At 50.1% G+C, this 23,231-nt stretch overlaps 3 protein-coding genes across 7 annotated transcripts in view; 2 read left to right on the forward strand and 1 right to left on the reverse strand.

The window, feature by feature from the left end:
- VPS35L (VPS35 endosomal protein sorting factor like) overlaps positions 1 to 5,219 on the forward strand; it is a 102,938-nt gene extending 97,719 nt beyond the window's left edge. Inside the window, exons 30-31 of the mRNA XM_045542709.1 lie at positions 3,883 to 4,029; positions 4,461 to 5,219. Coding sequence (XP_045398665.1) covers positions 3,883 to 4,029; positions 4,461 to 4,559 — 246 coding nt within the window. The 3' untranslated portion in view covers positions 4,560 to 5,219. The remainder of the gene's footprint in view (positions 1 to 3,882; positions 4,030 to 4,460) is intronic.
- Positions 5,220 to 10,238: 5,019 nt separating this feature from the next.
- KNOP1 (lysine rich nucleolar protein 1) lies at positions 10,239 to 20,745 on the reverse strand. Of its 3 annotated transcripts, none has more exons than XM_045542711.1 (5): positions 20,686 to 20,745; positions 16,635 to 17,557; positions 14,049 to 14,117; positions 12,578 to 12,655; positions 10,239 to 10,574 (listed from the first exon to the last, which is right to left on the reverse strand). In XM_045542711.1, exons 2-5 carry the CDS (start codon positions 17,553 to 17,555, stop codon positions 10,263 to 10,265), a joined length of 1,380 nt encoding a protein of 459 aa, XP_045398667.1. In that variant the 5' UTR covers positions 17,556 to 17,557; positions 20,686 to 20,745; the 3' UTR covers positions 10,239 to 10,262. The 3 variants fall into 3 exon arrangements, with proteins under 3 accessions (XP_045398667.1, XP_045398668.1, XP_045398666.1); XM_045542712.1 differs by lacking the exon at positions 20,686 to 20,745 and adding an exon at positions 20,358 to 20,519; XM_045542710.1 differs by lacking the exon at positions 20,686 to 20,745 and adding an exon at positions 18,457 to 18,642.
- Positions 20,746 to 20,825: 80 nt separating this feature from the next.
- The window catches only part of IQCK (IQ motif containing K), a 103,939-nt gene continuing 101,533 nt past the window's right edge, over positions 20,826 to 23,231 (forward strand). For all 3 annotated transcript variants that reach the window (XM_045542713.1, XM_045542714.1, XM_045542715.1), the window contains exon 1: positions 20,826 to 21,018. In XM_045542713.1, the coding sequence (XP_045398669.1) occupies positions 20,835 to 21,018 (184 nt within the window). In that variant the 5' untranslated portion in view covers positions 20,826 to 20,834. The remainder of the gene's footprint in view (positions 21,019 to 23,231) is intronic.

The following is a 23,231-nucleotide window of genomic DNA, read 5'->3' on the forward strand; positions in this document are numbered from 1 at the left end:
ACGTTTATTCTCACTGAATGGGAAGGGAAACTGAGGCTCACAGGGTGCGCAGGGACATTGCTGTCTCCTCTGCTTGTGACAGAACAACACCGATGATTCTTCTTCCTCCCCCCCTTCCTCCTCCCTACTCCTCTCTCCTCCTCCTCTTCCCTCCTCCCTCCTCTTCCTTCCTCTTCCCTCCTCTTCCTTCCTCTTCCTCCTTCTTCTTAAATAATTTTTAGTGTTTATTCAGCAAAAATTGAATATGTACTATGCACTGAGGATACAGGGGTGAGCAAGATAGTCAACTCTGTAATGAACTAACTCTAGTGAAGGAGACAGCAATAAACAATGTCAGGTAATCACAAGAGTCATCAAGAAAATAAAGCTGGGTGAGGGGGAAGAATGTGGTGTCATTTAGGGGCATAGAGTGGTATCTGTTTTATTTAAATTTAATTTTATTTGTTTGACATATAATTTACATATTTATGGGGTACACAGTGATGTTCTGATACATATAATGTATAGTGATTAGATCAGGGTAATTAGCATATCCATCATCTCAAACATTTCTTCACTCCGAGGCAACAGTCCGGTTTAATCACAGGCAGCTACTGACAGCATAAATGACCATGGCCTAGAACCCAAGCTCACAATAAAAATAAGGCCCAGAACCATATAATTTGGAGCCATTTTTATTTAACATTTATGTCTCTTTTTCTTCGGGAGAAAGAGGTTAATGGTGATGATGACTCTAGAACAGAACTCTGAAAGAAGAGCAAAGCTGGAATGTTTCTGAACATTGCACCTCACATAAATACCAGCGACTTTCACTGGAACTGTCCACATTTGCACATTTATTAGAATGACGTGCGTGGACTGAGCTGAAATTGAACATGCCATCCTTCATGGTAACAGCGTAATGAAGTTCTGCACAAGTGACCCCATCAGAGTCCGGTACCCCCGAGATCGTGAGGCTCGCTGCCCAGCAGGGCTGGGTCCCGTTTCTCCCCACCCAGTGGGAAGAGGGGGCAGCTTCCTGCTGTTGGAAAACCCCAGTGCAGACGCTGTGCCTCGCGTCACATCTCTTAGCGCCGGTAGCAACCCTGCTTCCAAAACTGTCCTCTTAGGTCCACGTGAAGGTGCCAGCCCTGTTTTCATCTATTTTATGAAGTTGTTTGTTTGGGTGTGGTGGAGCCGGGAACGATGCCAACCCCTTAGAGCTTCCTGGAAATGACAATTCTCATAGGAAAAGCAGCTCTTTTCTATTTTAAACCTCTGGCGAGAGGAGGGGGCCGGAGGCCCTGATTCGGTCTCCTCCGTGTTCGTGGTTCTTCTGGGGTTTGAATAGCAGCTGGCGTGCTTTCTCATCCCCAACACGTCTCTGATGGCTTCACTTTTAATGGGCCATGGCATTTAAGACACGTTGGAATTGAGCTTTCTAGGGTAAAATGCTTATTGATAAGATACAGAACAGAGAAATCAATTAGATATTATGTTTCTTGTTTGACTTCTTAAAAAAATCTCTACTGCTTTAGTGAAATATAGTTAAAGGGCCTCTCTCAGGGGAGACTCTTTTAGTTCGCTTTGAAATCGAATTTTCTTTTAGCTTGGTCTCCTAGATCTAAGAAAGCTGGGTCTTCCTATTGTCCCAGGCACCAGACGAGGGCCAGGTTAAAAAGGGAGCAGAATGGCCTTGGCTTCCTCCCTGGGGCAGAACTGATAGAACAAATGACGACAGAGCAGGTGGCTGCCAGCCAGCTAGCGAGCCCATGCCCAGTAGGTGCCAGCACTCTCGCCTCCTTGGCATGGTGACCCCTTCTCTCCTCATGCCGGTGGGCTTGGGCACCCACAGCGAGACGAACTCCCCACTAAGCCAACTCTTCAAAGTCAACCCCCTTAATTTGGGGGCCCCAAGTCTCGTAATTGTCACCCAGCCACCCTTACTCAACTGCATTCAAAGCTGTTCCTTCCCCCCCCCCCCCCCCCCCAAGACTTTAAATTCTGACTTGGGAGAGGATGGCAGGACGGGGCGATCAGCTGGCTCAGTGGTCAGAGTGTGACACTCGGTGAGCTCCACGTGAAATACTGTGGAGTGACGGATGGTTGCTTAGGTCGGTTTTACCCACCGAGGGTGGATGAAATGTGCTTTGGTCTAAGCCCAATCAGACCATCCCCGATCCTGCTCCCTGGATGAAGCTGTGCAGCTGAGGTTGCAAGTCTCTGCCCTCCTAAGAACGTGGGTTCCTAATATGAAGCTACTGAGGGTCTGTGGCCCATGGAGGGCTGTGGGTACGAGCATAGGGTCTGGAGTGGGACAGCTGGAGCTCAGCTCCTCCTCCTGTGCTTACCAGCTGTGGTCCTTGGGCAAGTTCCTTAACCTGAGCTTCAGGCTAAGGAACACTCTCCTCTGCAAAGGGGGAATGTATTAAATTCCTGTTGCAGCTGTAACCAGTTGCCGCAAACTTAGCACCTAAAACCACACCCATTTAGGGTCTCCTTATTTGGCAGGTCAGAAGACAGTGGTGGCCGGGCTGAAGTCTCTGTTCCGGGTTTCCCAGCTGGGCTCTTACTGGGAAGAATCCACTTCCCTGCTCCTTTGAGTAGGAGCAGACTGTAGTTCCATGTGGTTGTTAAGACTGAGGTCCTGTTTGCTTGCTGGCTGTTGGCTGGGGTTCCTTCTCAGCTTCTAGAAGCCACTCGTGCTCCTTGGCTCGTGGCCTGCTTCCTCCGTCTTGAAAGGCAGCAGTGGTGGGGCTCATCCTCCTCGCCCACCTTTCCTTGTGCTCTGCTCTTCCACCGCTTGTCTGTGACTCTGGCTGGGGAAATCTCTCTGCATTAGCAGATCAAGTGATTCCATTGGGCCCAGCAGATGGTGATCTCCCTACCTTACCTCCAGCTGCAGAGTCCTGCCACAGCAGCACCTCGGCTAGTGTTTGAATAACCCAGGGACAGAATCTTGGGGGACAGCTCTAGAATTCTACCATGGGAGGTTATAAATGTATCTGCCACAAAGAGTTGGTGTGAAGACTAAATCAGGTGAGTTGTATATAAAGTGTAGAGTGGAATCCCTGGCACACACTGCGGCTTCATGGCCATTAGCTGCCATGAGGCTCCTGGAAGCCCTGACATTCTGCAGTGTGGCCAGGACCACCCAACAAGGGCTGGGGGCATCAGCTCCCCAGCATAGACCTGCAGTCTGACCTGGCCCCACAGGCTTCCTGAAACAGCAAATGCCACCTGTGGATGTAGCCTTCCCAGGGCCTTTGTTTACCTTTGGGATGTTGTATCCTTTTTCCTGGGCCTGGTGTTGCATTTCAGAGATTTATTCTCCCTTTTGTCTCTACCTTTCAAAGCAGGGGTTCAGGTTTGGTCTACCGTCATGACATATGGTTAGACTTTTTTTTGGTAAGGTACCCCTCATATCACATTATTGAGCACGAGAGGGAAGATCTGGTGTTTGCTTATAAAATGGTTCTTCTATTGATAAAAGCTGGATGTGGGAACCAAGTGTTGGGAAGCTCAGGTCATGGGGAGCCATCATGCGGTCTTTACTGTCAGCACCCAAGGGGTAGGAACAGTGACTGCAACTTTAGACAGTTTGGGGACACATCTGAAAGAGACGCTAAAGTCTTTCGGCTTTAAATTGTACTTGCATTTAAAGCAAGGCTTGTCACTGCTGGGCTGAGGCTCATTCCCCAGCCCCACTGACTGTCAAGTAATGACCATCTGCGGGGCAGAGAGCTGCACCAGCTCACCGAATCCTCGCTTGTCCTGGGTGGCGGGAGGTTAAGCACCTTGCCCTACAGCAAATACGTGGCAGGGCTGGCACTGTCTACGGCGTCTGCCCTGGGCCCAGGCTGAGCCCCAGTGCAAGGTAGTAACCTCCCTCTTCTATTTCAGGCCCTGAAGCGCCAGAGCTTGGTGGGACTTTCCTTCTTTAACAGCATCTTGGCCCACGGGGACCTGCGCAACAACAAGCTTAACCAGCTTTCTGTCAACCTGTGGCACCTGGCGCAGAGGCACGGCTGTGCAGACACCAGGACCATGGTGAGGCGCTCGGAGGGCCCCCCCCCCCCCCCCGCATATGCCCGCCAGCCAGCGTACAACTGCCCTCGACACAGCATCGGGGCCTGGGCCTTGCACAGCCCCAGTCTCCCCTTTTCGAAAGGCACCAGGCCCAAGAATGCTGCTGGGTCACTGCCTAGCACTAAAAGCACAGCATTAAAAGTTTATTCCCTATGAATAAAAACCACAAGTAAAAATATCAGTCATTCTTGGCTGCACCCAAATCTGATTTTGGGTCAAGTTACACTCTAAGTAGTTTTGTGTTAAAGACTTTGATTCCTTCCCTCATCCTTCAGAAGCCTCCCTATTCTCTGCTAAGAGGCGTCAAGTTCACTTAATGGTTGGTTTGGTGGCGCCGTGGGGCTTATGGATAATGAACCAGAAAGGAGATGTATCTTGCTTTTTCCTTCTAGGTGAAAACACTGGAATACATCAAGAAACGAAGCAAACAACCAGACATGCATCATCTGACCGAGCTGGCCCTCAGACTCCCTCTGCAAACGAGGACCTGACCCCTGGGCCCATCCTCAGGATCAGGGACTCTGGGGCCAAGTCCTGAAAGACCTGCTTTGCGGCCCTGAACTCTTGTTGGAATTAAGGTTGTTTTTTTATTTTTACATATATGCAAAGTGGTTTAAGCTTTAGGCCTCTACCCTGGTTATTCTGACAGCGAAGAAGTGGGAATTGTCAGAGCATTCAAAGCCAGTTTTCATTGAGAAAAGCAGTATCTTAGTGTTTCTTTGCACAAGGGCCCTTCAGGGTCTCAGTACGCACCACGAGATGGATCTGATAGGCCTTTATGAAGAGAGAAACAAAAGAGTGCAAGTAATATCTTTCTTTTCTGGAAGGTGGTTGTTGTTTCACAGTTTAGAAGAACTTTGAAAAGCAGTCCACTTTTAAAGTGCCATTGTTCTAGACACATTCAATTCCAGACTTTGTACCCTGAAGTTAGAAAGCACCCCAAGTCTGGAATTCAGTGCTGCCTGAACCACCTTGGGGGGGATTTGTTACAGGCAGATACCTCACTCAGCTCCTTTTCCTATCAAAAGCAGCTCTTGATTAGACCTAGAATATGCTAGTGGATCAAAGGAGGAAGCAAGGTCCAATTTGAGAGTCACGGTGGCTTCAGTATACTGTACCTGTAAGTCAATAAACGTCCTAACAGAACAATATATTTATGACTGTTCATTTAATTACTTCTGACTCTTTCTCCAAAAGAGACAGAATGTTACCCTGGTTTGCTTTGCAGCTGTAATTCTAAACAGCATGTGATTTCGTCTCTTCTTCTACCACCAGTCTTCGTGGAACCTGATTCTTGGATGACTGCTGGTGAGCTTCCAACATTTCATTTTCAATCAGTAAGCACATAAATACTGATTGGTAATTCACGGCCCACGAAATGCATCCAAATTTTGGATTAAAAGTGCCCCAAACTGGCCAGGTGCAGTGGCTCAAGCCTGTAATCCTAGCACTTGGGAGGCCAAGGTGGGCGAATTGTTTGAGCTCAGGAGTTCGAGACCAGACAGAGCAAGAGCGAGACCCTGTCTCTGCTAAAAATATATATATAGAAAAAATTAGCCGGGCATGGTGGCACATGCCTGTAGTCCCAGCTACTCGGGAGGCTGAGGCAGTAGGATTGCTTAAGCCCAGGAGTTTGAGGTTGCTGTGAGCTAGGCTGACGCCACGGCACTCTAGCGCAGACAACAGTGAGACTGTCTCAAAAAAAAAAAGTGCCCCACACTACTGGGCTCCTGGAAGATACACACTGGACATAGATTACATTTCATCTGTACTCTGTGCAGTAGAGGATTACAGTTAACACATGGCTAAGCTCAGAAAGTTACAGCAATTGTTAAAAATTTCATATCAACTCATGTTTTTACAGACTAGTTTAAGACCAGTAATATTGCTGTGGATTTTCTGGCCAACTTGATGACACACACCCCACCTCCACCCCCAGGAACTCTGTTGAGAAAACGGCCCCCATAAAGGCTACCAGGCACGAGAGGATGCCTCGTTCCCTCCCCGTTACTGACCACACAGAAACTCAGGAAGCATTGTGGTGTTGCTCAAATACCCTCCAGTGGCCTTTATTTTAACAAATTATTTTCATTAAAATTATTTTATCTACTACTTTTACTAGGCAATACAATTTAAACGAAAAACAATTGGCAAACTCATAAATTATGCTCTTTAGGTCACTTCTACTTTGAAGCTATACATGTTGGACAGCATTAATTCCCAAACCTGGGCCAGTGAATTCTTACTGCTCTTACACTAACCTGAAGTTGGACTGTCACGTCAGGCTGGGTACATATTATACCAAAGGAGCTTCTGAATCCTCTCACCTGGCCCAGGCAGGGGCTCGGATTTTCTGGTCTTTGTGCGCAGTTTTCTTCGGCCCTTCACTGCATCAATAAGCCAGTCTCTGAAAACCATGGTCTACGCGGATGAGGTCTACCATTAGGAAGGATGGAGCAATGAAAGATCTAAGCAAGAATTTTTGGAAGGCAAAAAATGAGAGAAACTTCGGCACGAGACCTGTATTAGTTTTGTTACTTTAACAGATTACCTTTCATCATCTGGCAGTTCTGTTGGTGAGAAGTCCAGCTGGTCTCACTGGGTGAACTTACAGGGTCAGCACGGCTGCAATCTGTTCTGGAGGCACCAGGATGGACAGTTTTCTTGCCTTTTCCAGCTTGCGGAGGCCACCCACATTCCTTGGCTTGTGGCCCTGTCCTTCCCATCTTCAAAACCAGCAATGGCGGGTTGAGTCTTTAAGTCTCTTCAACACTGACTCTTGCTTCCTCTTCCACATTTAAGGATCCTTGTGATTACACTGGGCCCACCCAGACAATCCACCACAGTCACCTTATTTTAAGGTCAGCTGATTTGCAACCTTATTTCCTTTTGCTCTGTAACCTAGCAAATTCATAGCTGCCTAGGATATTTGGGTGGGGGGCGGGTTCTGCCTGCCACAGCCCGAATAGTTCTAATAGTTTGCAGAACTGCGTAGGGCAGCTACTTTTAGCAGAGAACTGTGGCTATGTGGGCAAATACTTTTGATGGGCCAGTCTGGTTGACGAAAGGTGGCCTGAGGGGAGGGCCTAGTGGGCTAAGCAAAAACGGGGCAGGATTCACTTCAAGGAAAAAAAGTGGTTAAGAAGCATGAGGTTTTGGAGACAGCTGGAAACCGGCAATTTGTAAGGAGGAAAGGACCTTGCCATAGTCAGTCACTGAAAAAACCCCAGGGGGAAAATAGCCAAGTCTGAGAACAGGGCTATTAAGTATTTGACTAAGGTCTTATCTGTGCTATGTGCCAGACCTCCCCGGCTCACTCCCATCTCCCCCAAATTCCCATGCCTTACTGACAGGCGGTGTTCCACACAGTCAAGACACAAAGAACACAGAAAATCACACTAGAAAACCTGGTACACCTTGGGGAGGACACTGCACACAGGGAAAGCAGGGGCAGGGGGACTCGACCAATATCAGTTAGTTTACAAAGGATGCGAGCCCAGAGGGTAATTCTCCCCAGACTCTACTGCCCCACGACAGGGACCCGCTCATTTGAGTGACGGTGGTCTGCACTGGTACAATAAAAAGCAAGAAGACCAGGTTAAGTTCATTCCGAGGACACCCAGCATCTTGTCTGGGCTGCCCAACCTTCTCTGGTTACAGAGTTTTAAGTTCTTATGTACACAGAAAAGCAATAAACCTTCCCCTGGGCAAATGGAACTCATAAGCCAATGGTGATATATCGAGTTAGAAAGTCAAACTCTGTTCACAGAAACTAGTTACACGGGGGAAAGGGCTGGCCGTCGCAGCCTAATGAGAGCCATCAGTCAGCAAGGCTTGGATGGCAGCAAGACGGTGGACGTTCAATTGTCTACTTTCCGGAACCACCAGAAGGATGGCTGAGCACAACCTCTGATGAGCTAAAGCTTGTCCAAACTGTAGTGTGTAACCTCTTGGCAGGATAAAAACAGAGCAGAAACTGGTGCCCTTTTACACCAAGCGAATTCCTCTAGTGTTGCTCAAGGTCAGGAGACATCTGTTCCTCTGTCAAAGGAGCAGGTGCCCAGAAGCAGCTAACTCCAAGGCAGAAACCTGCCTTCGGGGCACTGAGATGGCCTTTCCCGCTGTGTACCTCAAGGCAGTATCCATGAAAGGCCAGGTCAAGTTCATGTCCTGAGGGAAGTGGCCTCAACAGGTCCTTGCTAGCACTTCCTTGTAGAACTCTTGACCCGGCCAGTGCTTGCTGGCCAGGGTCAAAGCCCAGGAGAGCCCAGCCCCCTGAAGTGCCCGCCTCACCTCTGCCCAGAGGGACAGTGGTGTCACCACACTCACCTCCCGGGCATCCACCCCTCACTCTTCTGACCAGGCTGAGGAAATCGACCTCCCCGGGAAGGGGGCTGGTCCAGGAATGAGTCATAAAGAAAGGTCTCTTGAGGGGCTTCTAGAAGTTTCCTTGAACTACAAAAAGGTTTTCCTTCCTCCGGAATGTTCTAGGATATTGATATGCTGCCTGAAATTGCTCCTGCCAGGCTTCTACCAGCCTGATGAAACCAAAACTGAGGATGATAGAGCAGAGAGGAAAAGACGGCTTCCCTGGAGAGCTGCTTAATCAACCCCCTACACACCAGGACAACCTCCTGCCACGTGACACCGCATCTCCCGGCTGTTGAAGCCTGCCTCAGCTGGGATGGCTATAGAGGGCATTCAGGCCACGAGATGGGAAAATGTCCCCATTACAACCTGTATTCTGGGATGCAAAAGGCAAGGTGAAGGGGAAGAAGGTGGTCAAGTGTGACTCGGGCCATTGCACCTGGAGCTCTGTGAGGCTTGCTGCAGAGTCCAGGCTTGGAAACACCGACCCCACAGCTGATGAGGCAACTTCCTGCGCCATACCCATGGGCCTATGCTGCCTTGCACTTGACCTCCACCACAGAGGTCACCTGGGAGTCTCCTCCTTGTGATCAAAGAGAACCTAATAAAACAGATCCCTGGGAATTTGCTACTGGTTCACTTACAGAACTAACCACTTTCTAAAATGCCTTGTTCAAAATCCATTTACGGCACAAAAAGATCAAATCCAAGCTTAGCACTTGGGATCAACGAGAGAGACAGCTATAAAAGGCAAGACTGGTTTAGAGGCACATTTCCCAGCAGCAGAGGAAGCTCAGCCACATCCACCTGGTGACAACTTAGACACCTCTTTGCCTGCAGCTACTCCAAGACAAGGGAAAGGAAAATGAGCTTGCTAGTCCCCGTATGTCATTAATTCCACTTCCTGTAAGAGATTTACACACGTCAAGAAACTTGTTTCCTCAATCCAAAGACATTTTCATCCCCAACAAGGGCTGGGTGTAGTGGCTCACGTTTATAATCCCAGCACTTTGGGAGGATGAGACAGGAGGATCTCTTGAGGCCAAGAGTTTGAGACCAGCCTGGGACACACAGTGAGACCCTATCTCTACATTAAAAAGAAGAAAAAAAATTTAATAAGCCAGGCATGGTAGCACATACCTAGCTACTTAGGAGACCAAGGTAGGATAATCAATCACTTGAGCCCAGGAGTTCAAGGCTGCAATGAGATATGATCATGCCACTGCACTCTTGCCTGGGCAATAATAGATCAGGAGCTTGTCTCAAAAAAAAAAAAAAAAAAGAAAAAAAAAAAAAGAAAATCCCCAACTAATATTCTGGATGAAAGAAAAGTCCCTAGAAGGGACATTCACAGTAATGAATATCGACTTAGGGTTTGGGGTACAGAAGTACACTTTGTACTTCCTGATTGGACGACCCTGGGCAATTTTATTACTTTATCCCTGAACCTCAGTTGCCTCATCTATAAGATGGGATAATAGCACCCATTTCATCATTAAGAAGATTAAATACGTTAATGCAAGGAAAACATTTTAGTATGTGCCTGGCACATGCTGAACACGCAACAACTGTTAGCTATTATTCTTTACACACGCTGATATCTCAAAGAGGATGGAATGTTTAACACAGAAAATAGTTTCAGCCACTCACACGTTCTCCTGGCTCCTGAAACACGAGCGTCCCCACCCAGTTCATCCAAGCCCACCAAGACAGTCGTCCTTAATGTTCACAGGTGTCCAGTTCGAGACAACTATCAGATGGCTTTCATCGGCGTAACTGAAGAATAAAAGCAATTTTGGCTGTTTGGGGAGACAAAACACTAGAGTTTAATCTTCCAACTTGACAGACCTGGAAGCGTTTCGGTCGATATAAAAGATTTTGTTCGGGGCGGTGGAGAAGCCCAGGCCGGCTCCTCGGTTGTACTTCCAGCTCAGGGCCCGGTCGTAGTCCCGCTGCAGGTTCTGCTGCAAGGTGTTGGCTGCCTTCCTGTTGAGGGCCATGTTGGGCCTTCCGGCCATGCTAGGGGGGCGGCTGAACGAAGGGGACAGATTTTTAAAGCCACCCATAAGTTTGAGAAATTTCAGTTTCTGTTCCTCATTTTCAAAACCAGCAGTATCCCACTGGCCAAACTGGGTTCCCTGTGATAAGAGAAGAAAGGTGGTTATTTTCTTTGATTCCTGTGCCCTTTCCTTGTCCCCCAACCCCAGCATCACCAGGGAGGACCCAGCTGGGTAAACGCTTGCTATGTCCCAGGCACACTGCTAATAAGCTCAACAGTGAATAATTTTATTAACCCTAGCAAGAGCCCCACGAGGAATACTGTTATTCCCATTTTACAGATGAGGAAATAGAGGTTTGCAGCTTAACTAGAGACACAAGCCTAACAAGTAATCCCAGTGGAATTCGAACTCAGGTCTAGCTAACACCAGAGGCCACCTGTGCATGCAGAGCCACCTGTTTCCCCTATTCCTTCTCCCCTAACTCACGGCAACGGCACGGGGCACCTCACCCACCACACAGCAGCCGGCTGTTCGTCCATCAGCCTAACACCAGTCAGCTGGAGGGTGGAAGAGGGCAGCTGGGAACCTGAAGTGCCTTCTCTTCTCAGAAGCACTGCATTTTATAGCAGGAAGGGGTGACGGCCCAGAGAGGTGAAAGGTCACACAGCCAAGTCAGAGGCAAAGCCAGGCCCAGGAACTGGGGGGCCCAATTCCAGCCAGAGCCCTCCACCACCCACGAATCCCCCATGTGCAAGCAAATACAAGAGAGCCCCTCGAGCCCCTTCCTTCCCCCATCTGTGGAGAGGGAAGAAACCCAGCTCCCCAAGAAGAGATGACCTTGAAGGCATATAGACCCAGGGGGAAACCCCACCTGGGTGACCCTGGTCAAGTCACCTCGCTGTGCTGAGCCTCAATGTCATCTCTAAGACTGGGGTGTAACATCCCTCTCACACGGCTTCGGTGAGGCTGAAGTCAGATTTTACACCAAAACCCCAGAGCACAATGCTCGGCACGTTTTAAGTCTTCAATAACTGGTCCTTCTTCTCACCTGACACCAACCCGACTGCTGCCCTCCACACTGCCTGGGAACTCTCTGCTTGCAGGCCACACGCCAGCCTAGTGCTTATTTCTAGGTCAGCTTTAGAAGAACAATAAGAACCAGTAGTTGCTACAGCTGCCCTGAGTGAGCTGGCGACACATTCTCCCGGCTTCATGGTGGCCCAGATGCAGGAATAATTACTGCTTCCCCGACCCGACCTGCAATTTCCAGAGCAAGAGGCCACCTGTGACAGCCTCACTCTGGGTCTGAGGAGGGCTGCTGCCCCCCAGAGGGGCCCACGCCGGTCTGGAGTCCTCACCACATGCCCCAGTGGTCAAGGGGCCCCACGTCCTGCAGATCCCAGCCCCTGTGCCCCAGGATCACTCTCCTGCCACCAGGTCCTTTCAGGGAGAATCCCTGGGGCCACGGGCTCCCAATCACACCGCCCTGCTTCTTGCCTTCCTTGCTCATCAGGGTGGCCATGGGCTCGGCTCTGCTCAACAGGATGGCGAGGAAGGAGACTCTCATTAGAGGCATTTTACAGGCGTGCAAACAAGTTCCACCAGCTGTGCCTCTGAAGTAATTACGAAGCTGTTTCCTCTCTATGCTCTCTGCCACCATCCTAAGGCCACAGCTGCAGGCTGGCTCCCCACCTGCCCCGTGTAAATGCACTCCGGCAGCGCCCACTGCTTCGGGACCCAGGGCACACTCCCTGCCACAGCCGCTGAGGCTGGCCCGGCGCCGCCTGGTTGGCCTTCGCTGCAGACCACTCCAAGCCCCCTCCTACCTGGGGGCTCCACTGCCCTGACTGGAAGGCTCTTTCCCCATCTTCCCAGGGCTGGTGCCTCTGCATCCTCCTTAAGGTCTCTGGACAAGTGTCACCTTCTCTGAGCCACCTCACTGTCCTCAGCCCAACTCGTGTGGCGTTCCCACCCACAGCCTCTCTCCAGCTCACACTGTTTTCTTTCTGCCGAGCACTATCGTCTGAAACGATCTTCCTTTACACCTTCATTATTCATTTCCCCACCGTGCCCGCTCCGGCGGCCAGGCCAGGGGTCAGATACCTAGCACCCCCCTCACAGGGCCCTCGCATCCGACTCACCGTCCACTTCCCGGTTTCGGAAGCTTCCGTTTTGCCCGACTCACGATCGATCTCTTCCTGCAAGGCCTTTCGCCTCACCTGACCAAGCACAAAAGAACAGGGGAGTGAGACAGAGAAAACTCTTTTGAGCTTCAAACCTTGTACAGAGGTGGGGCTGGGGGAATGGACAGGGGCCGGGGGTCACCCAGCTTCACTCTGCTACAGCGACCAGGTGTCCTCAGCTCGGAAAGGAGCGCAGGGAAAGGTGGGGGGCCCGGACGATCAGGGGTCCATCTCTGCCCTCCGGAGTGGCTGCCCGGCCCCATTACAGCAGCTCCAGCAGCGCTGGCCCGGGCCTTGGCCCCAGTGAGCCAAGCATGACTATGACCTACTGGGAGGCTGGGGAGCTCCCGTCTCTTGGGGGCCAGGACATTGTGAAAGGCCCTAGACATGAGATCTGGCGGCATCATCCCATTGATCCTCTAGGTTTCACCAAGGTTTCCTCCGGGTCTGGGCTTGGGGAGAGCTCCCCGACCCCCCACATCACGTCTGGTACTTCCACATCTCTGGTAGGTCTCCCTCCTCCTGCTCAGCCCATTCCTAAGTACTCCCTCCATCTCCCCTCCTCTCCTGGAGGGCCACCGTGTCTGTCTCCCACCCTCACCTGTGGCGTCTCTCAAGGCACTGACCCGGCGCTCAGCCTATCAGATGCTGAGGCAGCACGAGGACGGCAGGCGGGGAATCAGCTGCCATTTATTCAACACAGGTGAGGCCTGCTGACTGCCTCACAAACACGACCTCATTTGGTCCTCAAGAAACCTGTGAGGGCCCGCGCTGCCATGACCCCTCCTTCACAGAGGAGGAAACTGAGGATCAGTGAGGTCAGTGCCTGCCCAGGTCCCAGGGTCAGTAATGGGCCAAGGCCAGGCCTGTGCAGCCACCCTTGTCCTGCCAGGCCATGGGGTCAGGATCATAAAAATAGCCCAATTCCAGAAAGCCCAGTTCTCACCAGGCACGACAGAAGCAGAAGCTGGTTCACGGTAGAACAACTTCTTCTCTAAATGCTCCTGAATTAGCCCAGGGGGTGGCAGGCTGTGGGCCTGGCTAAGCACATGTCACCTGCCCCAGCTGCCGGGTCTCAGGGACATGCCCCCCACTGTCTGGCAGGTTACAGGGAATGACCAGTCTGGCCCCTCAGCCACGGCCGAGGCAGCCAGAAGGTGCCGGGCACGAGGTGGGAGAGGACGTGAGTTCCCTGTCCTGGTCAGAATCAGCCTGTCCCTGAGCTGTGGGACCTTCCCCATTAGAATAATTTTTGTAATAGCCATTTGGGGTAGAAACTTTCCGTGCCAGAGGTGTGGAGCAGAACCTGGCCAAGTGGCCTTTGGAGTCCCTGGCACCTCCGAGCCCAGGATCACGTGGCCTGGCAGGTGGGGAGTGTGCCTCTGGGGGCGGCAGAGGTAGCGGAGGGGTGGGAGGATCCGGGCCGTACCTGGTCAATGTGCGCCTCGTCCATGTTGCCTTTCTTCTCCAGCACCACCTCCAGGTCTTCGTCCTGCTCCTGCAGGAGGGGCAGAGGTAAGGCTCAAGCTCGCAGGGAATGACCTCTGCCCCAGCAGCCCGGCCAGGATGAGATCACAAGTCCAGAAAAGACCCCAGACCACAGTAGCGGTCACCCCAACCCCTGCCACCCAGGCCACAGCTCAGTCAACAAAGCCCTTCCCATCCTCCCTCTTCCATGACCCTCCCCCCAAAACGGTGGCACTGACCTGTTTCACAGATGAAGAAACTGAAGCTCAGAGAGGTACAGTGACTACAACAAGGCCAACCCACAGCTCAGGGACAGGCTGATTCTAACCAGGTCTCCCAACTCAGGGCTTGGTGCACGCTTCCTCCTATACGTGTCACCTAACCTTCTATGGAGACACCAAACCAGCCCAAGGACAGAGGCCAAGGGCCCACTGACAGCCCTCTCCTCCACACCGCCACCGCCACCCCCAAGTCCTGGTCACCACCTTCTCTCCTGCCTGGACAACCATGACAGTCTCTAACTCTGCTTTCCCACCCCCACCGCCGGTCCACTGCAGCTCGGGTGACTTTAAAAACTCTATTGGGTCATGTCACCTCCCCTCCACCCCCAAACCCGCCAGGGGCTCCCAGTTCCCCCCCGGAACATCCGCACTCACGCGAGAACAGGAACGGCAGCCTGGCCACGCCAGTGGCCCAGCCGGGAAAGGCTGCAGGTGCAGGAGCCCCCAGCCCACCAGCTCACCTCCAGCCTCCCCTCCCACACTACACGATGGCGACAGCAGCTCTCTGGGTGTCCCCAGGCCACCTCCCACTCCTCCTGTTAACTGGACCCAGGTCTCCCTCTCATAAACTGCCTCCCCCCATCGCAGACAGCATGGTTTAGGTGGGACTGACATCCTCAGCCCCTCACCCCTGATTTCAGATGAGGGCTTCTGGCCAGGGTGTCCCAGCTGAACCTGTAAGAGTGAGTGGCCCTGGAACTTTTCCTGTCATCACTTTAGAGGGGACACCTTTCTTCCTTTGGGAGTAGCTGAACTACTAGCATTAAAGCCTGGAGCTGCTGGGACCATCATGCCACTGGGGGGAGGGGGAAGAGAGAGGAGATGGGGCCTAAACCCAAGATTGAAAAATACAAAACCCAGAGCTGAGGAAATCTCATACAGGCATCTGCTGCTATTCAAATCTATTTAATTCACAAACTGTGCACACTGAGCTCCAAGAGTAAACTCAGATGGCTACGGGGACCACATTCTCTCAAATTGCAGGCAGTCCCTGGGTTACGGACGACCCAACGAGGGCATTCTGTACTTGCGAACGGGCTCCCAAGCCCCCCATGAGGATAATTTCTAATTAAATAATTAAATTAATAATCTGGGGGCCAGTTTCTTCCACACATGTAGGCAAACCCACACAGCATAAGCAGTTCCTAGGTGCGGCATCTCTGTGCTAGCGGCTAGTCTCACAGATACAGAGAAGCAGCTGGTAGAAACACAGGAACATAAAGAGTCAGATCCAGAGCCAACAAAGTTTACGACGAAAGAATGAGCTGAAGCCTTTTGTCTCACCGAAGCAGGATTTGCAAAGCTTAAGGCGCAAGAACCTAACACTGAGCGGCTTACAAAGGCTTCTAGTGCAGTGAGAGAGAACATCGGCTGCTACAAGGCCACTGGTGATGAAAAAAAGAAACAGGCTGCGCAAACCACCCTAGACACCTTTCTCGAGACACTGATTTCAGTGGTGCGCTCCCTCCCCAGCGACAGAACCCAATCCTGCTGCCCAGCACCCACTCCATCCTCTCCAGCACCATCTCTGTCATGTTCTGGTTAATGTCAGCTGCCTTCTTGCCTCGAAAATCCCCCTTCCAGTATGCAACCTTAGGTGAATGTTAACCTTAATATATTTTTTAAATTTCTGCTATCTCCTGTCTAAACTTTTTGTATGAGTTTTTGTGTTCTGTTTGAATTAAAAGAGCACAACAGTTACTGTAACTTATTATAATACAGGGCTATTATTATTATTACAATATTACAATATATTACTATTACCACATATGAGCCATTGTAGTATTGTTGTTGTTATTATTACCATATAAGTGCTGTTCACCAGGGATCCGAGTTACATACAAATCCAACCTAAAGGTGTTATCAGGAATGTATCTCATCCGTAACCCGGGGACTGCCAGTATTTGGTTCCTGAGTTTTGGACAGCAAGTGGCAAGAGTTCAGAAAAGCAAAAGATTTGAATTTGATCCCAACTGATTTAGATCCTAACTGAAGACAGTGAAAACCTGGGTAGAGTTTTGCTAGCAAGGGACACCTGTATTATTGATGATACTGCAAGAGCCCCTGGATCCAGCCATACCTGAAGAGTAGTTACCCATAACCTTTCTAATTACATGTGTCGACAAACCACCTTTTCTGGCTGAAGTCAATTTAATCAGAGTTCTGGCAGCTAAAAGCACAAGGGCACACGTATATGCGCACACACACCTTCCCAACTCCCACCCTCATTCTCCCAAAGCAGAGTCTGTTTCTGAAGAAAAACCTACCTCCTTCCAAGGGTCTCCTGCTAACCCACTGTCTTTCCTCTTCTTCTTCTTCTTCCTTTTCAGGGCCAGCTCCTCAACGACTGGCTGCTCTACCTTCTTCTCAGACTTCATTTTCTTCTTTGCTGGGGCCTTGGGGCCATCTCCTATGGGGATGTATTCTGGAGCCTCAACTTTAACTGGCTTCTTTTTACTTCCTTTCTTAGGGCTGCTCTCCATGGACCTGGAGAGCTTGGAGTGACCTAGGAGGGTGTCTCCCTCCTGGTGGATCTTTTTCTTCTTCTTCCCTTTCCCGTTATGTTCCCTGGGGCCCCCCTGCTTCCGTTTCTGCCCTGAGGCAGCCTGCTCCTCGCTCTCCTGCCTCACTGAGCACATGTCCCCAGTGTCCCCGGCGTCGCAGAACCAAGGGTCCCGGACTGAAAAGCCTGTGGGATCCTGGGCCTTTTTTTCCTTCTTGTGTTTTTTGAGCTTCTTGCCAGCCCTGCTCACCTCCTCACTGTGTCTGAGGTCTGGGGAGGTCTTCACCCCCAAGCCATGGGACATAGCCGGAGGTAATAAGGACTTCTTCTTCTTTTTCTTCTCCCCACTGAGGAACTCCGAGTAGCCAAGGGCCTGCCTCCTGGGGCTGGGTGACTTCTCTGTCCATCTGGCATACAACGTGGTCTCAGGTTGTAGTTGCTCCTCGCAGAGCGTGTGGTGGCCCTTCTTTTTCTTCTTTTTCTTCACTAGAGGCATCTCTAGTGCCTGCCCTTGGACCACATTCTTAGAGAGGGATGTGGCTCTTATAGGAGAAACATCGGCAAAATAATTATCATTGTTTAAAATTGAGTACTGAGTCTCCGGTTCTTTAACCACCTTCTTCTTCTTCTTTTTTTTCTCTGGGAGCCCAAGGCCCAGGTCTACTTTTTGGGTCTTGGTGATCATTCCTGAAAAAAGCAAATGGTACAAGTTATCCCCACACCAAGCCACCCTGTATCCAAGTCTACTAAGCATTACCAAGAGCCATGTTTCTTTGAGTGGACAGTCTAAAATGTGAGAGGATAGGGAAAATGAACACGACTCCTTTAGACCAAAAAGAAATGACAGAAATAGCACAAAGTTTAAATTCAGACAGCCCCAAGTTCAAATCCAAATTGCTCTCTCACCTTAAGTCAATCAGCTAACCTGCCTGAACCTCAATTTGTCTATGTGGAAAACAATATAACACCTCCTTCCTCAAAGGGGTGTTGGAAGGAGTAAATGATCCATGCAAAGTGCTTAGTACATTGTTAATTCCTTTTTCTAATCCCCTTTCTCGAAACTCTAAGCCTAGTGATTCACTCAACAGATAATTTACATTTACCAACTGCCTACCTACTATGAACCAGCCACTGAGGACACAACAGCTAACAAGCCAGACAGACCAGTCACTGCCCTCGGGGCCTTTCCTTTTACTGGATGAAGCAAACAGAAATCCTAAGAGGTCAGCCCTTCTTGCTGGTTCCCACCAGAGGCAAAAACAGTGGCACAATTAACACCTCATCCTGGGTCATGTAAATAGCTCTCCTGCTTTGGGTCTGGAAATGAATCTCCCCACCCACAGGCTGGGTGACTTCCATTCCTAATTGCCTTCCCATGTGGCTAGTAATAAGAGCAGCAGTAAGGTACAGTGATAGGAGGAGCCCTGCTAGGTCTCAAAAGACCTGGGTTCAAATGGTGACTCTGACACACTCTTGCCACACGGCCTTGGCTTCTGTACACCTGTTTCCCCATTCTTAAGAGATTGGTGATGACATACAGCAGCCAAAGATACCCAGCTTTTCTTGGACAAATGTTACAGAGGCACCTGTGAGAAGGGGCTGGGGTCCTCCATATACTTCAGCTTCCAGCTGGGCCACTTCTACTCCAGTCACAGCACAGTTCCTACTGCTCCCTGGGCTAGATGATATGAAAACATTCAGGGGACCTAGAAACAAAATATCTCCACACAGGAGGTTAGAGTTATGGGAGCGAAAGGTCAGGAGCTTCTCCTCCCTACAGCCCTCCTCATTCTCAGAGCCCAGCGGGTCCACATCGGACCTGAACACCTGGAGAGTCAAGGGAATAACTATACTCACTTATTCATTCCTATCTGTCTTGCTTCCTGGTGTATTCCCAGAGCCTAGCTCAGTACCTGACACATAGCAGGTGCTTAGTAAAAACTCACCAATGACTGAATGAATGCTAGTGATACAGAGACAAGATAAGCCCATCAAGAAGCAGGTAGGCCAGGCATGGTGGCTCACATCTGTAATCACAGCTACTTAGGAGGCTGAGGCAGGAGCATCACTTGAGCCCAGGAGTTCAAGATCAGCCTGGGCAACATTACGAGACTCTTATTTCTAAGAAAATGAAAAAATTAGCAGAGCTGTTGGGTCAGAACCTGAGGGTAGGCAGCCCAGACTGGCAAGTGGTGGCACTCGCCCGGAGTCCCAACAATTCAGGAGGCTGAGGCAGGAGGATTCCCTGAGCCCAGGAGTTTGAGGCTACAGTAAGATATGATCACGCCACTGCACTCCTGTCTGGGTGACAGAGCAAGACCCCATCTCTTAAAAAGGATTAAAAAAAAAAAAAGCAAGTAGGTGTAGGAAGGAACGAACGAGGTATACCAATGATGATACAGGTGATAAAAGCAAGGAGGTAAGGTCAGGGTGATGGAGCACATGTAACCAACCCTAGCCATTGTCAGGCAAGTTTCTGGTGTTAATCCCTGAGACAAAAGTACTGATGGTGGGTGGCTAAAGGGCTGGAGGAGACAGGCTGGTTTGGACAGATGCCCTGGGATATCCCGGTGGAGATGTTCACGGCACAGGTGGATATACGGGTCTGAGTCTCAAGGGTGACTGTGCTGCCATCAACGACATAAACTTAGGAATATATGGGTAGTAATTAAGCCTTAAAGAGAACGAGCCTGAGACAAGACCTCAAGAAACACAGTTGTGCCCCTGGTTTTGCCATTCTGAGGTTTCAGTTACCCATGGGCAACTGCCATCCAAAAATAGGTGAGTACTACAGAGTAAGATACTTTGAGAGAGAGGGAATGAGCGAGCACAAGCACATTCACGTAACTTTTATTACAGTGTGTTATAACTGTTTGTTAGTTATTGTTAATTCCTGTGTCTAATTTATAAATTAAACTTTATCATGGACAACATACATAGGAAAAAACACAGTATATACAGGGTCCGGTACTATCCATGGTTGCAGGCATCCACTGGTTGTCTAGGAACTTAGCCCTCACGGATAAGGGGGGACTACTGTACTGACATATAAATAAGTGGGCAGAGGAAAAGGCGCTTGCGAAGGAGGGAGAAGGTACAAACCCGGAGAGGGCAGCGGAGTCAAGGAGGCCAAGTGGGCTTCAAAACAGGGGAGTGGCCATGAGATTCAGATAAGAACAAAGAAGCCACAAAGGGGAGGTGGTAGGTCAATTCAAATTGATCCCCTCTCTCCCTGTCTCTGCCTCTCAGAACCCTGTATCATCCTCCTCTTCAGCCCTGCGACACCAAACGTATTCACTCTTTCAAGGAGAAGGGAAGAGGAACGTTACGGTGCATCTCCTGCAAACGCTTTCTTCAAACGCTCCCTTAAATAACCTCAGGAGCCTCGTGGGGGTCGGCGTGAATATCCCACCTCATAGGCTTCGGAGACTGTAATTCACTTGCCCTAAGTACTGAAGTCAGTAACAAAGCAGGGATTCGAACCCACCTCGTATGCCTCCAAAACCTATTAGCAACACCCCCGGAGAATTCACTAGCAGGACGCAGAGGAGCCCGGAAGAGAGATCGCTCAGTCCAGCGCTCTGCCGCGCCAAAGCTTCCTCATAAACACACACGGAGGGATTACGTGGGGTCCCGGGCCCGCTCCAAGGCGGGAGAACTTCCTGGAGGAGGCGGTCTCAGGCCAGGGCGGTTGAACGCCGACGATTCGGGGGGACGGGTTTGGGAGTGCAGGTGGCCGCTTTCCCCCTCTTCGCCGCCGCGCAAATCCCCAGGCCCAATCTCCAGACCCCGGGCCTCGCGCCCCCAGAACTCACCAGCAGGCCAAACCTCCCCGCCTCCACGTGAGAGCCCGCTCCGCTGTGACCCGGAAGTCAACTTCCAGTCGTTGGCCCACCCCCTCGGGTTCCGGCTTCTTCCGGGTCGCGGCCGTACGGCGAACGCAGTTGCCTTGGAAACCGCGGCCATGGCGGCGCCGCCGCGGATCTCCAGCCGTACCGCCCAGCGCGAGGAGCCAAGCTGGTCCGCAACCTCGTCGATCACCCGCACGTCGGTGCGCACCGCGTCCTCCGGGTCCCCGGAGCTGACTGTCCTGCCGGGGCAGGTCGCCGAGCCGCCGGGCAAGAGCCTGTGGGAGCAGATCTGCGAGGGTAGGCTGCCCGCACTGGCCGAGAGGGGCGGGCCCCGGGCGGGGGCCGCGTGTTTGCGCACCCACTGTGCGGCAGGCGGCTGACGTGCCAGGCCGCGGGGCAGCCGCGTCGCGCGCCGCCGGGCCTCCGCGTTCTACGCACGGGGAAACTGAGGCTCCGCGCGGCCTCCAGCCTCCATCCGTAGTCAGGTGAAAGGCGAGGGGATTGCAAGGGAAGGCAGGTTAAAGAGAGCCTTATGGTGTGGACCAGAGGGTCTTAAACCTCATGTAGTGAACAGGGAAGAAGCGTTGGTGCCGGGATGGGCACCTTGTTCAAAACGCAGGTTCCAGGCCCCGCTCCCACAGGTTCAATGGGATCTAGGGATTCTGCCCTTTTAAAGAGCACCCCGGGTGACTCTAGTGCAGGTAGTCGGTGGCCCACACGTTGAGTACCCGTGGGGAGAACAAATAGGTTTTAATTCCTTCTTGCTTCTTACTTTCCTGAACACCCCCAAACGGAGTTTGGCTCCCCTTGCTTTGTGGCCCTCCACATACCTGGGTCATGAAGCCCTACAGTACTTTTCACCGGCGTTGGGCAAGTTATTTGATATTACTATTCTCTGTGTAAAGCGGGAGTAATAATGGCACCTGTTGCATGGTGTTAGGAGGATGGAACCAGATAGTCAAAGAAAGTGCTTAGCAAACTGCCTGATTTACAGCAAGAGCTGAGTGAGTGTTCTTAATGAGTAATGTTGGGTGGTGGGATTTTTTTTTCCCCCTCAACTAGACTGTAAACTCCTCAAGGTCAACGCCTCAGATTTTTCATTCTTGTGGCCACCATCACTACCTCAGCTATTTGAAACAGCGCTGTCCAATAGAACTTTCAATAATCTGTGCCATCAAATATGGTAGCCACTAACCACGTGTGATTATTGAGTGTTTAGAATGTGGTTAGTGCAACTGAGAAACTGAATTTCTTATTTTACATAATTTTAATTAATTTAAATAGCCACGTGTGGCTAGTGGCTACTGTATGGGACAGTGCAGGTCAGTAAATGTTACTGAATGGAAAAAAGAATGAATGCACCAGTATATGAAAGAGTGATGAGTTGAAAGAAGTAGGGAATACAGAAGAGAAAGAGAATGGTGGGTTCACTGTTGGTAGATACCCTTAAACACCATCTGTTCCAACGCCCATCCAGTGCTTCAATTCCTTCTCCAGTATTACACTGCACTAGAAAAATCTGTTTTATTTTGAATATTCTCTTTGTGACTTTTAACCTTAGGTCCTTACCCTTTCATGCTATGACCCTGGGAGCTAATCACTCTACTACAAAGAATCTGCTCAGATATTTGAAGGTGGTTATTGTGGCTGTCTTTTTCCCAGAGCTTTCACTTCTCCGGGCCAAACAGCTCTTCATAATCCAATTTACTAGTGGGGTGGTGTTGGGGAAGTTGTTCAGCCTCATGCATATGAAGAGGGTAATTGTACCTACCTCACAGGGCTGTTGTGAGGACCAAATAAGATAATGAATGCAAAGGTGCTTAGTACAGTGCTTGGTGTTTAGAAAGTTGTCAATAAATGTTCATTATTGCTGACAAACATGCTTTGTGTTGTGTTTTACAGTCAGAGTTTAATTTGGTCAAACAGGCCTGCAGGGAGAAAAGCAAAGGCGAAGGGTTTCCATGCTTTCTGAAAAGCAAGTGAATTGACACCACTTATAAAATGATCTAGTTACAAAATGAAGTTAATGAGGTCAACAATGATAAATTATACACATGGGCACTGTGATGGTTGTTATAAGCTAGATCAATAAACTCCATTCTTAAACATCTAACAAGTGCAGTTTCCATAATACAGCACACATATAGTGAGTAAATTCGGTTTCTCACAGTGAACATGAAAAAATAGGCTTTGTGGTAATCCTATGTTTGAAGTTAGGTATTACATTCTATTAGGCCATCTCCATTTAAAATGTAAATTATCATAGAAAACAGACCTGCCAGAAATTCATTTTCATGAAGACAAAATACAAAATCGGTGAATGTCTAACTTAAACAAGACCTTTAACCCACCTGTCTAGTGTTCTTTTTGTATGTGTGTGCATGCCTGCCTCTGTGATAACTTATATGTAAATGTTCTTTCGTTTTCTTCCTCATCTTTTCCAGTGACAATGAAGAGCTCTGTATTCTCAAAAGCACTTGTATTAGTATCAATAAACTTCTTTCCTACCA

This window comes from Lemur catta, chromosome 2 (assembly GCF_020740605.2).
Source record: "Lemur catta isolate mLemCat1 chromosome 2, mLemCat1.pri, whole genome shotgun sequence".
NCBI lineage: Eukaryota > Metazoa > Chordata > Mammalia > Primates > Lemuridae > Lemur > Lemur catta.